At 43.5% G+C, this 13,657-nt stretch overlaps 1 protein-coding gene across 1 annotated transcript; it reads right to left on the reverse strand.

Moving 5' to 3' along the window:
- Window positions 1–4,558: 4,558 nt before the first annotated feature.
- On the reverse strand, window positions 4,559–13,657 carry LOC136755081 (gamma-secretase subunit Aph-1b). Its single transcript, XM_066711455.1, has 7 exons — window positions 13,132–13,657; window positions 10,072–10,242; window positions 9,002–9,075; window positions 7,105–7,227; window positions 6,749–6,876; window positions 5,794–5,917; window positions 4,559–5,658 (listed from the first exon to the last, which is right to left on the reverse strand). Exons 1-7 carry the CDS (start codon window positions 13,242–13,244, stop codon window positions 5,621–5,623), a joined length of 771 nt encoding a protein of 256 aa, XP_066567552.1. The 5' UTR covers window positions 13,245–13,657; the 3' UTR covers window positions 4,559–5,620.

Consider the following 13,657-nt stretch of genomic DNA (forward strand, 5'->3'; position numbering starts at 1 on the left):
CTTATGACAAAGATGATGTATTTCCTATGCTCAAAAAAAAAAACAAGCTACAGTTTTCCACACTAATAATGACCAACTGGTGTGTTAACCAGTGAAATGCACTATTTGTTCATTTCCACACAACATGACAAGTCAAGATCTGTCCAAGTGTGTCCCTCCATTGGAAAAGCAGCTACACCCAGCCAACAGCTTTGGACTTCATGGGCTGCTCCTACTGCAACCCAACTGTTGGCACCCAATGACATCGCCTGTCATCGTGTAAAGGGAGTCCTTTGTGGCTTAAAAAATATATATTATTTTTTTTTCCAAGAAGCAGTGAAACTCATGATGGCGTCATCTGCTTTGCACAAATGTTAGTTATCTGCCAAGACTCACATCAAAGACACTGCTGGCCTCTTCCCCCTGAACTAATGTTATCAATGATAACATGATCCAGCCAGGCTGTGTAGACATTTCCCTTCAGAGAGCCGGGCAAGAGCTCACTCTGTGTGAAGGGTGTGTCCCTGTCCAGACCAAGCGGAGACAGAGGACACTGGGAAAGCGAATAAAAGCTGAACAACAGAGCCAGAAAGTTGTGGCACAAGAACCCTGCAACAATGGTCTTATCCTGTAGTTCTACTCATTTATTGAAATTCAGTAATAAATCAGATGGTCATAAAACTGGTCACGATTATCAGCTATTTATTGGCACTTACTCGCAATCAATTTGTTTGACTGATCGATTTGTTGATTGAGGTTTGTTTTGGTCAGTCTTTGCATTTACAAACAAGGTAAGTGCATTTTGTCAGGTTTTCTTTAAATTTCATAAAGGGATCAGGGATTCATATCCTAAGGGACTCCAAACCATAATGCAAACATTAGGTAATTTACAGTGAAAACTATAATTTATAGAGCAGTTTTCCCTCGATTGTTTAGTTTTCTGTTGTTGGCTTCTTTAAATACTGATAATTTTCTCCTCTGGGTGGCTCTTTAGTACATATTGGATTTGTTAAGGACAATACTAGTTTATTTCAACAGGTTTATGGAGGACATGGGTTTAAATAAAGCCTTCGATTTGGCCTTTGCTCTTCTTTGGAAGCAATTCACACTGGGCTTCATGTTACAGGAAAAGAGCTCACCTGACAAAAAGGGCTCTTTACTTGTAAAAGGAAGGGTTTGTTCCCAGCCAGTCACAAACCAAGGTGTTTCAGTCCCAAATGTATTTACAAATGCATTAAGGATTTAGACTTGACTTTCCTAAAAGTCTTATGCAGAAAACAACACAGACGTCAACCCAATAGATAAGTTGTTTTTAATGATTACAAAATGCATTGAAGTAGCTGATGCTATTAAATGGACCGGGAATCCCAGATTTTTGGCACAGGTATGCAACATTATTACAGATTTCTGCTCCTTAAATATAAAATCCCTTTTAATAGTTTAAAATAATAGTTTTTTTAAGGTGAAAGATCCTCAGACTCAAACTGCAGCACCAGTCGAATGGGTAAGATGTTGAAATGTTAACAGAAGGAAACTTTTTCATCAGCATTATCCATGTGTGTGAAATTGTGTGAATGGATGTGTGGGTCATGGTGTTTTTCTGTAAATGTTTGACATTTCTTAGAAGAGAAATCTTCCTTTACACACACATATACATATACATTATATATATATATATATATATATATATATATACACTCACCTAAAGGATTATTAGGAACACCATACTAATACTGTGTTTGACCCCCTTTCGCCTTCAGAACTGCCTTAATTCTACGTGGCATTGATTCAACAAGGTGCTGAAAGCATTCTTTAGAAATGTTGGCCCATATTGATAGGATAGCATCTTGCAGTTGATGGAGATTTGTGGGATGCACATCCAGGGCACGAAGCTCCCGTTCCACCACATCCAAAAGATGCTCTATTGGGTTGAGATCTGGTGACTGTGGGGGCCAGTTTAGTACAGTGAACTCATTGTCATGTTCAAGAAACCAATTTGAAATGATTCGACCTTTGTGACATGGTGCATTATCCTGCTGGAAGTAGCCATCAGAGGATGGGTACATGGTGGTCATAAAGGGATGGACATGGTCAGAAACAATACTCAGGTAGGCCGTGGCATTTAAATGATGGCCATTTGGCACTAAGGGGCCTAAAGTGTGCCAAGAAAACATCCCCCACACCATTACACCACCACCACCAGCCTGCACAGTGGTAACAAGGCATGATGGATCCATGTTCTCATTCTGTTTACGCCAAATTCTGACTCTACCATCTGAATGTCTCAACACAAATCGAGACTCATCAGACCAAGCAACATTTTTCCAGTCTTCAACTGTCCAATTTTGGTGAGCTTGTGCAAATTGTAGCCTCTTTTTCCTATTTGTAGTGGAGATGAGTGGTACCCGGTGGGGTCTTCTGCTGTTGTAGCCCATCCGCCTCAAGGTTGTACCTGTTGTGGCTTCACAAATGCTTTGCTGCATACCTCGGTTGTAACGAGTGGTTATTTCAGTCAAAGTTGCTCTTCTATCAGCTTGAATCAGTCGGCCCATTCTCCTCTGACCTCTAGCATCAACAAGGCATTTTCGCCCACAGGACTGCCGCATACTGGATGTTTTTCCCTTTTCACACCATTCTTTGTAAACCCTAGAAATGGTTGTGCGTGAAAATCCCAGTAACTGAGCAGATTGTGAAATACTCAGACCGGCCCGTCTGGCACCAACAACCATGCCACGCTCAAAATTGCTTAAATCACCTTTCTTTCCCATTCAGACATTCAGTTTGGAGTTCAGGAGATTGTCTTGACCAGGACCACACCCCTAAATTCATTGAAGCAACTGCCATGTGATTGGTTGGTTAGATAATTGCATTAATGAGAAACTGAACAGGTGTTCCTAATAATCCTTTAGGTGAGTGTATATATATATATATATATATATAAATAAAAAAAGATATAACACAAGCATCTTCCCCAGGAAAACAATGCCAAGCTGACAAGACTTTGATACAATTATAACCCAGCAGGTCAATCAGTCTGACCTGCGTTTCCCAATGATAAACTGAAATCTGTGTCAGCTGGTTGTTTTAATATGTTGTAAAATGTGCAACATGCACCGCGGCTTTTGGTGTGAAACCTTATCTACAAACCGTGAAAGATTAAAAATAATAATGGGAACATTAAACCTCGCACAATGGAATATTGTAATGTTCTCTCCTTCCACTCTGTGATGTTCGGGCCGCCGAGCTGGAACCTCGAGGGTCCGGCACGCCTCAAGACCCTTTCCAGGCAGCATATCCCGTTTCTCAGTGTTTCAGACACAAGGAAGAAAGACAAACGTGCTCGGAGAACGGAAAATAAATAAAAACAACGGGGAAACCAGATTATTTTTCCATTTCCTCAAAAGAGAACCCCACTACACACAACTTGCATTACACACTACAAAGAGAAGCCTGAACAATGACCAGCAGGAACAGAGAGGTCAGGGGAAGGAGAGCCATGGAGATGTTTAATACCTTTTCAACTTTAACGGGAGGTGAAAAGTGGTTGACGTTTATAAAAAAACAACTCCCTTCCTTAACGCTATCCTAATGATACCCTACTTCTATATATGTTAATTATTAAAGAAAACGATGAGAAAACAATACATTTTGCTGCAGCGACTGAGTGCCAAGCCACATGTTGCAGTACCAGGCTGTGCACCCAATGAGGTGGGTGTGCCAAGATCGACCCACATGGCATAATATTGCATAGCAGAATTCCCGGCGAGAGAAATAACACTCGGTGAAACGTTGTGTACATTAGGAAACTAAAGTATAGACAAGCCATCGGCAGTGGTGCTGTGGGGGACATCGCCCAGCTGTACCTTACAAACACTGCTCAGTGTTTACACGACACATCCTACTTTCATCCAACAGGATGAGTAACTGTTGTCTTTTTGCTCAGTATGACGTTGCTGGGTTTGTTCAAAGACTAACAGTGTCCCCTAGTGGCGTTTCCTTAGATTCACCTTTCCCTGCAGCTCAATGGAATGAACTCAAGAAAAGGCAGTTAATTATTCCAGTTAATCATGCCTTAAGATTTCCCAATCGCGACTGGGCTAACCAAAGATGGGACAACTGAAGATATTATTATAAAATACTTTAATCTGCATTTTCCTTTCCCGTTACACTCTCACTCCGAAACCTGCTTGATTTCTGCCTAAATAACTGCTCTAGAAAACCGAGCATTACAGACCTCAGACATGATCACTAGAAACACCGAACGGAGGAAAATAACCATCACACACTGCCTGTCAAGTCCACCGATGAAGGACAAAACCTCAAACCCTCCACGTCAGTAATATCCTGCCTGTTCTTTCCCTTCCATTTGGGTTGAGGAAGTATTTTCAGAAGCCTCATTGTACAGAGAAATTGTTATCCAATCGTGGAGGACACAATTTTTTTTTTTTTTTTAAACTATTTTCGGGGATAACTGATTTGGGACAAAACTACCTGGAAAAGGTATTCAAGTTAATGGCCCGTTAAGAGTCAAAGCATGTCAGTATGATATTCTGATGATAAAAAACATAATAAAAGAGACTTTAAACTGATCTTCGGCTTTATTACACGAGTGCAGACATCTGAACCCGAATTTACATTATCTTGGAAGTCACGGTTAGTCAAAAATAGTTTTTTTTAATAGTGTCGACTTCAAAACAAGATAGAAAAAACATAACAAATACACACTTTCATACCGGCAGTGTTTTTTCTTATCAGGTGGTCCAAATGGCTAAGACACAAGACATATTTTGTACACTTTTCACCTCTCCTTCACTCTCTGATCCTATGAGAGTCGGGCCGAGGAGGAGGTGTGGGGTAGATGGGGCAGACCGATAACTATGTCTACAATATCCAACACGATGAACAAAGACCAGATTCTACAGGGCATCTCCCCCCCACCTCCATTTTATTCAGATGAGCAGAACCCGTGAAGCATTAAAACAAAAATACAAATCACTATATTGTTCTGTGGCGGCTTTGCAATGTGAAATAACGCCCCCCTTGAGTCTAGATCAACCCCTACAAACAGCTCGAATAACCAGAGCTGAAACCCAGGAGATGTAAAAAGACAAAGGCTGAACCCAGAAAAGAGAGGACTTTGGCAACACTGCACCCCCGCCACCCCACCCCCCAAATCACGATATGAATCAAATCCTTGGGCTGAAAGGGAGAATAAACTGAAAAGCATCCTTGTAAAAGAAGGATTATAAAAGCTACTGTTCCCGTTTCACACTCATCATATAGTAAAAAAATACAAAGAAAACAGATGACGTTTAGTACAGCCCTACTCCAAATAAAAGACTAGGAAAAAATTAAAACAGTTCTCTCTTTTTGGATCCGTTTCACTCACTCACTCTCTCAGGATTACAAGAAGGCATAAAAAGAGATCGAGTCCATTTACGATGTGTACGGGATGACTCATCCCTCGAGCAATGTTCTCCGGACAGGGAGGAGCGTTGGGTCCATGCGGCTGCCCGTCCACAGCCCCCCCCTCCTGTAGTTTGCTTGGTGTCGTTTTCTTCCAGAGCGTTGCAGGAACGCCTGGGAAATCCGGGTGGGATCGTCTGCCCAAAAGTGACACCGCATCGACGGGATGTCCGCGTTAAGAAGTAACTTGTGAATCCACGTCGCTTTTACTACCTGCAGAGACAAGCACGGGCTGTTAGAGTAAGCATCCCGTTCCCAGCGCTGTGAACAGGTCTACAGGTGACCACGATTCGGAGCAGGAGCCCCCCCACCCCCTCACAACATCACACACTCAACTCTCTGACTCACATGTGAAGAAGCACTGCAGGTTCTGCACGGAGCCCCCGGAGGAGAAGAAAGCCCATATGCCCATTGAGACCATGACTATATAAGCAGGGGGTAGAGTTCCCTCGTAAAGGGGATTGAGGATGGTCTGAAAATAGAAAAAGGAAAATAAATTATCTTTCTTAAGATACATTAACTGTACAGCATGCATTGAAAAAAAAAGTGTAGAATTGAGATCAAGGGCAGTGATGTTCAGACTGTACAATGCACTAGTTAGAGCTCATCTGGATACTGTGGACAGTTCTGGGCTCCACACTTCAAGAAAGATATCGCTGCTCTAGAGGCAGTTCAGAGGAGAGCAACCAGACTTATTCCAGGTCTGAAGGGAATGTCCTACTGAGAGACTGAGGACCTGAACCTTTTCACCCTGGAACAGAGGAGACTACGTGGGGACTTGATCCAAGTCTTCAAAATCATGAAAGGCATCGACCACATCAAACCAGAGGAGCTTTTCCAGATCAGCAGGGACACACGCACCCGGGGAGACAAATGGAAATTGGGCTTCAAGGCATTCAAGACAGAAAACAGGAGACACTTCTTCACACAGAGAGGCGTCACAATCTGAACAAACTCCCCAGCGATGTGGCTGAAGAGACAATTTGGGAACATTCAAAAACAGACTGGATAGGATCCTTGGATCACTTAGTTATTAATGGACACCAAACGAGCACGATGGGGCGAATGACCTCCTCTCGATTAGACACTGTCTTATGTTCTAATTCTCCCTTTCTATGTTCGAAGTTCTCTAAAGCAGGCTGATTTACAGTGTTGGCCTTCGATTTGCTGTATATAGCATTAAGAACATTGATTAGCATATGAGAGCAACCCAGGTTTGATGAGGTAAGCATTATATCCTGCGGTGTTGAAAAGACAGATGGGAGGGACACAGAGAGACAGACAGAGAGGCACAGGATCTCACCAGTCCCGACACCAGCAGGTGCAGGGCCACCACGACCCCGACGACCCACCAACGCTTCTTCTCACAGCCGTCGAAGAACACGATGCCCCAGAACGTGTGCAGCAGGGTCAGGGCCAGGGTCATGAAGGCTGCAGGGGGGACAGGACAGGACAGGCTGGACATCATTCCTTTAAAACCCTTCACGGCACATTAAAAGCATGACAGAAAGGTCTCTGTTCTGCACGGAGATCACTCATATGGTTCAGACAATAAGCTTTAAATGACGCATAACTGGACATGTACATCGATCAACAGGCAAAATGTCAGTCAATGTCCCATTAAAACCAGCGGTGGGGAAGGGGGGTGTGGGGACAGACCTGAAGTGATGAAGAAGTACTGGGATTCCCCGTGGATGCCCACCGTCCCGGGTCCCAGCGAGTCCGAGAGGGTGTTGATCATGGAGAAGGCTCCACTCATGATGCCAAAGCCCAGTCCAGCCACTGCAAGACCAACAGCAGTGAGAGATTAGGGCTTTGAAACTCGGGTGCCATTAGTTAGTCTTTTAATCACAGGTGTGTTGGTAGATAGACAAGTATTATTTAAAGAAAGATGCTGTATTCAGTAGTCAGATCACCGCAGATACGGTCACATGTGGATAATTAAGTTGAAATCTATACTAAGGATGGCATTTAAGGTCTACAATTTGAAAACCTGTTGTCATCCAATCAAACGGGACAAAATTGATTGTCTTCGGTTCTTAGACGCATCAGTGTGTGTATTATTTGTGTGTCTTGATGTTTTTCAATCCAGGGCTTAGAAAATAAACTGGTTTCAAATACTATCTACATCGGATAGACTCTGCTTTGTGCACAGGCCATCCGAAAAGGGGGAAAAAACAAAGACAGCCATGCATTTTAGCTTCAAAAGGAACAATCTGATTTGTATTAATATCTTGACATGCTATGGACACAGAAGGATGATACACCTCAGAGACAGAAACTGCTAAAATGCTTGTTTCCGTGTTTTATGCCCAATGATTTGAGTGACTGGCAGCAGTAGAGATCACACAAGCAGCATTAGACTAAACTCACAGCCAGTAAACACACACACAGCACAACATGCATTTACAGAGATATGCCATGACATCTGCTTTTCTCTTTGAGGTTTAAAGAGAAGTCTAATATAGAATATACTCCTCCTGGAGATTCTGATTCGGGATTAGATTGACAGCATTGTTTTGAGGTTGAGAAACTCAAGGGGAGGGAAACAGACAGAGTGATTTCCCCACGACGCGACGAGGTCCTGCTTGGACGTTTGTCAGAGCATGTTATTACGATGACGCAAGTCAGTCCACCGAGCTCACGGCGACCTAGTTCTGGGATGATTTTACTCATGAGATTTTCAGAGAACACGCTGGTCTGAAATGCATTAGAAGAAATCTGTGACTCTCTCACTACTGGTGTCGCCGGTAATCCTTTCCGAAATGCTACCGGCTCACAGTGAGTATAGCTGGTGACACCATAGCCTTCAGATTTGGTACAGCGTTGAAACCCCACACATCAGGGGAACGGTCTTTTAGCGTAGTCAAGAGTCGACTAAATACTGTCAGAGACATGGCGCTAGTAAGAGTGCTAGATGGAACTGGTATGAAGGGCGTAACATGCAAGTCTCAAGGAAGTTGTAAAATCCTTAATGAAAACAAATATGTACAGTAATTACGTAGACACCAGACTAGGTTGTTAGTATTTCCAAGGGCAATTCATCATTATGTTTATTCATATATGGAGAGAACATGCTTAATTGAATCATAACCACCCATGCAAATATATAAGCAATGAAATTAGGTTCTGTGATAATCAGGGCCAAAGTATTTGTTGATCAAGTTAAAGCTTGCACAAATATGCTTCTCACTACCACAACAGGGAACTTCCTGGTTTTATACAGGCTTTTAGTGTGTATGGGCTCCCATAGTGCAAAGGTAAAATAAAAAGCAAGTTATAAAAAGAGACTGACCTCCTTTTTGTACAAGCTTACAGTTTACGAACACTGACATCTGTTTAACCGAGGGACGGCTTCCCGAACTAAGACAAGATTACCACACGACACCAAGCGCACAGCAGCCCGACTACATTAAACCACGCTGGATAAAGGAAGGAGAGAAGAGCTCTTGATCTGGAGGCGGAATGAGTGAATGGCTGGAGTGCAGGGCTGAAGGAGTGAAGGGATCCAAAGGAAAAGGGGAGAGAAGTGAAAGAGAAAAAAATAAAATCATACCATAAGCCAGTTGCTGGACTGAAATGGGCGAGTGTTCCTCTTCGCTGAGTGTGGCCAGTCCTTCGGTGGCTTTCCTGTTGGAAAAGAAAACGCACTCCTCGTGAGAAATCACCAGCAAGAGGTGTGTACGGTGTCTGCATTTACACACTTATTCAAGCTCTCTCTCAATACAGAGACACTACACCCTTTCACACATTCTTTTTCAAAAACAGCAGTTCATCTTTCTGTCGGCCAGCCCGGAAGCAGTGCAAACTCCAACATATTAACCAACCAAAATGCCACTTATGGACTACAGAACAAAGATAGATCTATTTTTTTCCATTTATTCCATTTAGACTAAGACTTGAATATCAGGGATTGATTTGTCTGCTTCAAATTCCTGGTGCTAAGGGGAAAATTAATCCTTAAGTAGCTTTTCCAAAATAACCGACGACAGGGAACATCTAAGTGTGGCAGTAAGAGACCATGGATCACTGCTGGACAGATGACCCGTGTTAATCACAGCGTCTTCGTTTCGTTAACTTCGACTCAGAGGCAAAGCCAGATGTTGGTTTACAATGTAATGTAAACACAAACATAAGTCTACCCAATGCAAACAACTCCTCTTTTCTGCTAACGGAGGGAAGGATAAAACAAACACAATATTTCTCTTGCAACGCGTTTGGAACCCGAGACAGTTATAAACATAACCCCATTGTGCACCGGGTAACCCTATCTGTGACAACAGACCAAGGACTAGTGCGGACGCCCGCGCTTAAAGAAAGAGCTCACACATTCAGAGAAGCAGATTAATAAGATTCACTGTGATCTGCCTGGAGTAAACCGCACTGTTATGTAAAAGTGGTGGAGTATATGAACAATAAAATCACATGACTTTGATGACTAGCAGAGGAAACACAAATTTATACGATGACTCGGCTGTAAAGTAGACACTTGACTGCGGCCCGGAGCTACAAATCACAAGTTCAGTGGAAGAGAACATGTTCCAAAGTCAGCCGAGACACTTAGATGAATCTTCAGCTGGATATTAAAAAAGGAAACAACAGCCACCAGCTTGTGAAGGAACTTACCTCAGCAGCTTGTAGTAGGCAAATCGAAAGACCTCCTGCAGAACAACTGAAAATATCACCCCGAAAATGAGGAGACCTCTTTGTAGCTGGTAGTCCTGGTTATTGGTGGCTTTCATGGCAATGAACCACACGAGTGAAGACAGGAGCAAAGACAGCAGCCAGAAGAAAGCGCTAAGAGAGAGAGAGAGAGGGAGATGGAGAGGGGGGTCAGGCACAGTTCATAACACAATATGGAAACTTTAAGGGCAACAATTTGTTGTCAATGTTGTGACGACTCAACTGAGCACATATCCAGAGACGCACACACTGGGAATACATGGAAAAAGAAAATCACAGATAGGGGAGGGGTAGATAACAGTTTACCTCAGAAGCAGACATGTGGAGAAGTGAAAACTGTGATGTCATCTTCGGGAAATGAAATAAAGACTTACCAAAATAAAATTAACACGGGGGTTGGGGGCGGGGAGTGCTAAATTCAGCTCGTCTCTGCATGACGCGTGCAGGCCTTAGATACTCAGCAAGCTGTGGGAGGCTGCTGATCTCTCGGCCAGGAGTGTAACTGTGGTCTATTGTTTTATTAGTTACTGTCCTGTCCTAATGAGTGCTCACTGCACAGCATCGTGGGACACTGGAGGGAGAGACGCAAGATTGTAGCCCAACCAGCTTTTTGCTTAGCATAAAAAGTCATGTTTGGGGTTTCAAAATGTGAATCAGCATTTTATAAACGTAAAAATTCCACACAAAGAGAAATGTATTATTTTTGTTAAAAGTTAGACTGGTTGGGGTACTACAAAGACAGAAACGTCACTGGTATTTATTTTGTGGACATGAAGTGTGGGAATTCATTTGAATACCGAAGGCTGAAACAACAAAACGAGCGAGGCAGCATGCCACGCTGACAGATCCATTACTTTTGATATAAGGCTAATGAGGTGAATGTAAACAACATAAGCCGTGCCATTCAGCTTTTAATTTAAGATGATCTTAGCTGCCACTTCATTCTTTAGTGTTAAATGGCTGTCCAAAACAGCTCTGAATGTTGATGAATGTAAATACAAATGATTGTTCAAAAAATAATAAAATGTGCCTCTCCTGCACTCAGATTCACATCAGCCTGCAGTCTTTACATTGTTAGTGACAAACTCTTGCCTGCAGTCTACCGACCTTCGCTCCAGCTATAAATCACTATACTCAAGAACTAAAGTGCAGCTTGCCATCTTGATGTGCTTTTAATCTCTGGTGTAATTAATCATTGCCACAGAGCCAGGGGAGCGAAGTGTGACTACAGTGACTGTTACAATTTGTCTCAAAACCCAGCAACATTGGTTTTCCATTCAAATGCGTGTATTGCTTAAGCAGCTTACGATTTGTACAATTCAAAACAGGAAGATCACAAAGGAAACTGCCTTTTCTGTTCCTCTAAAGGAAACCGAAAAAACAAACACAATGTTAGGGTATATTGTCAAAAGTGTAGAATTGAGAACAAGGGCAGTGATGTTCAGACTGTACAATGCACTAGTTAGAGCTCATCTGGATACTGTGGACAGTTCTGGGCTCCACACTTCAAGAAAGATATCGCTGCTCTAGAGGCAGTTCAGAGGAGAGCAACCAGACTTATTCCAGGTCTGAAGGGAATGTCCTACTGAGAGACTGAGGACCTGAACCTTTTCACCCTGGAACAGAGGAGACTACGTGGGGACTTGATCCAAGTCTTCAAAATCATGAAACGCATCGACCACATCAAACCAGAGGAGCTTTTCCAGATCAGCAGGGACACACGCACCCAGGGACACAAATGGAAATTGGGCTTCAAGGCATTCAAGACAGAAAACAGGAGACACTTCTTCACACAGAGAGGCGTCACAATCTGAACAAACTCCCCGGCGATGTGGCTGAAGAGACAATTTGGGAACATTCAAAAACAGACTGGATAGGATCCTTGATCACTTAGTTATTAATGGACACCAAACGAGCACGATGGGGCGAATGGCCTCCTCTCGACTGGACACTTTCTTATGTTCCGTATTCTATACACAGTGAAGATCAATGACCGAAGAGACTTGACCCGACATGCCGTCTGTCACAAAGTGCAATGGGAAACACAAGTGGGTGTCATGACAGGGGTGTCAGACTCCAGTCCTGGGGGGCCGCAGTGTCTGTTGGTTTTCGTTCCAACAGGAGCTCCCAATTAGGCTTACCTACAACTTTCATATTTATAGCTGAGATCTTACAGTTTGTTGACGACTCAAAACATTGAACTCACAGGATCTTTCACAGTCTGGAGAGAAGTGATCAATTAACCCAGTTAATTGGTTAATTAGACCAAATAAAGAGCCAAGAGCTGGGCTGGTCTGGAGTCTGACAATCCTGTCTTAAAACAACTTATAATAGCATGTCGCAATCATTCAAATGCTTTTACGAGGGTACTAAAAAGGCTGGTCTCTAGGATACATTACAAGGACGTGTCTGGGGGAGGGCAGTTACGTAGTCAGATCAGGAGAACAGACACAATGTAACTTTATTAATAATTGACAATGTGTAAAACATGTTCCCTCCATCACAGCAGAAAATACAACATCCAAGATTTAATATACATTATTCATTACTGCAGCTTTTTTATTTTTTAACTTAAGACCATAAATGTAGTCTACAAACCATGAACTGATAGATAATTATAAATGTCACTGAGTTTCTCTAAACTCACCTCAATGCCCTGTACAAAACTCCCCAAAGAAGCGTTTCCAATGCAGACTATTATTCACAGTAGCCCGCTTTAAAGTCGAACAATAGTGATCAAAGGCTATAACAGTAGTGATCAAAGGCTATAACAGTAGTGATCAAATGGTATAACAATAGTGATCAAAGGCTATAACAGTAGTGATCAAATGGTATAACAATAGTGATCAAAGGCTATAACAGTAGTGATCAAAGGCTATAACAGTAGTGATCAAAGGCTATAACAATAGTGATCAAAGGCTATAACAATAGTGATCAAAGGCTATAACAGTAGTGATCAAAGGCTATAACAGTAGTGACTGAAGGGGTCCGGACTGCACTCACCTGGCGATGAGGATGATGACGCGCAGCGGGTCCCGGGCCACGGTGAGCAGGAACAGCGCCAGCGCCGGCCCGAAGGCGATGAAGGCGCACCCGAAAAACACGGCCACCGTCATGGCTGTGTGCGGGACAGGGACACCCCCGACCGGCCCGAAACACGAGTCCAGCCGCGCTCAGTCCGGAGACATGGTCCGGTCCGGTCCGGTGCGTCTGTAATCCGGTTCCCTCGTCGAGTGCGGCTGTGAACAGGTATGTGATCCGCGCTGCGTGCACACAGATCAGCCCGCGTCCTGCCGCATGTCAGCACGTCGCCGCCGCACTCACTCTCTCATTGAAAGACGGGACACGGCCGAGTAGCTGTCGCGTCCTTCGCCGTTATTCTCTTCTTCCTGTGAACTCCGCTGCCGCTTCCTCTTTCTCCGCTCGGCCGCTTTGTTTTCAGAGGCGTCGCGTCGTTTCGTTTCGGTTCGTTTCGGTTCGGCTCCTCTTGTCCTTTTGCTTCCGGGTTTGCTCTGTGGTCGCGTTCGCG

Source organism: Amia ocellicauda, chromosome 8 (assembly GCF_036373705.1).
Source record: "Amia ocellicauda isolate fAmiCal2 chromosome 8, fAmiCal2.hap1, whole genome shotgun sequence".
Taxonomy (NCBI): Eukaryota; Metazoa; Chordata; class Actinopteri; order Amiiformes; family Amiidae; genus Amia; species Amia ocellicauda.

Excerpts from the sequence above, each read along its gene's own strand:
- LOC136755081 (XM_066711455.1), bottom strand. The coding sequence starts at position 13,244 with ATGACGGTGGCCGTGTTTTTCGGGTGCGCCTTCATCGCCTTCGGGCCG. Across the intron at positions 9,076-10,071 it reads GCCTACTACAAGCTGCTGAG|GAAAGCCACCGAAGGACTGG; the intron begins GTAAGTTCCTTC and ends CTTTTCCAACAG. Across the intron at positions 5,918-6,748 it reads ACCTGCTGGTGTCGGGACTG|ACCATCCTCAATCCCCTTTA; the intron begins GTGAGATCCTGT and ends TTCTATTTTCAG.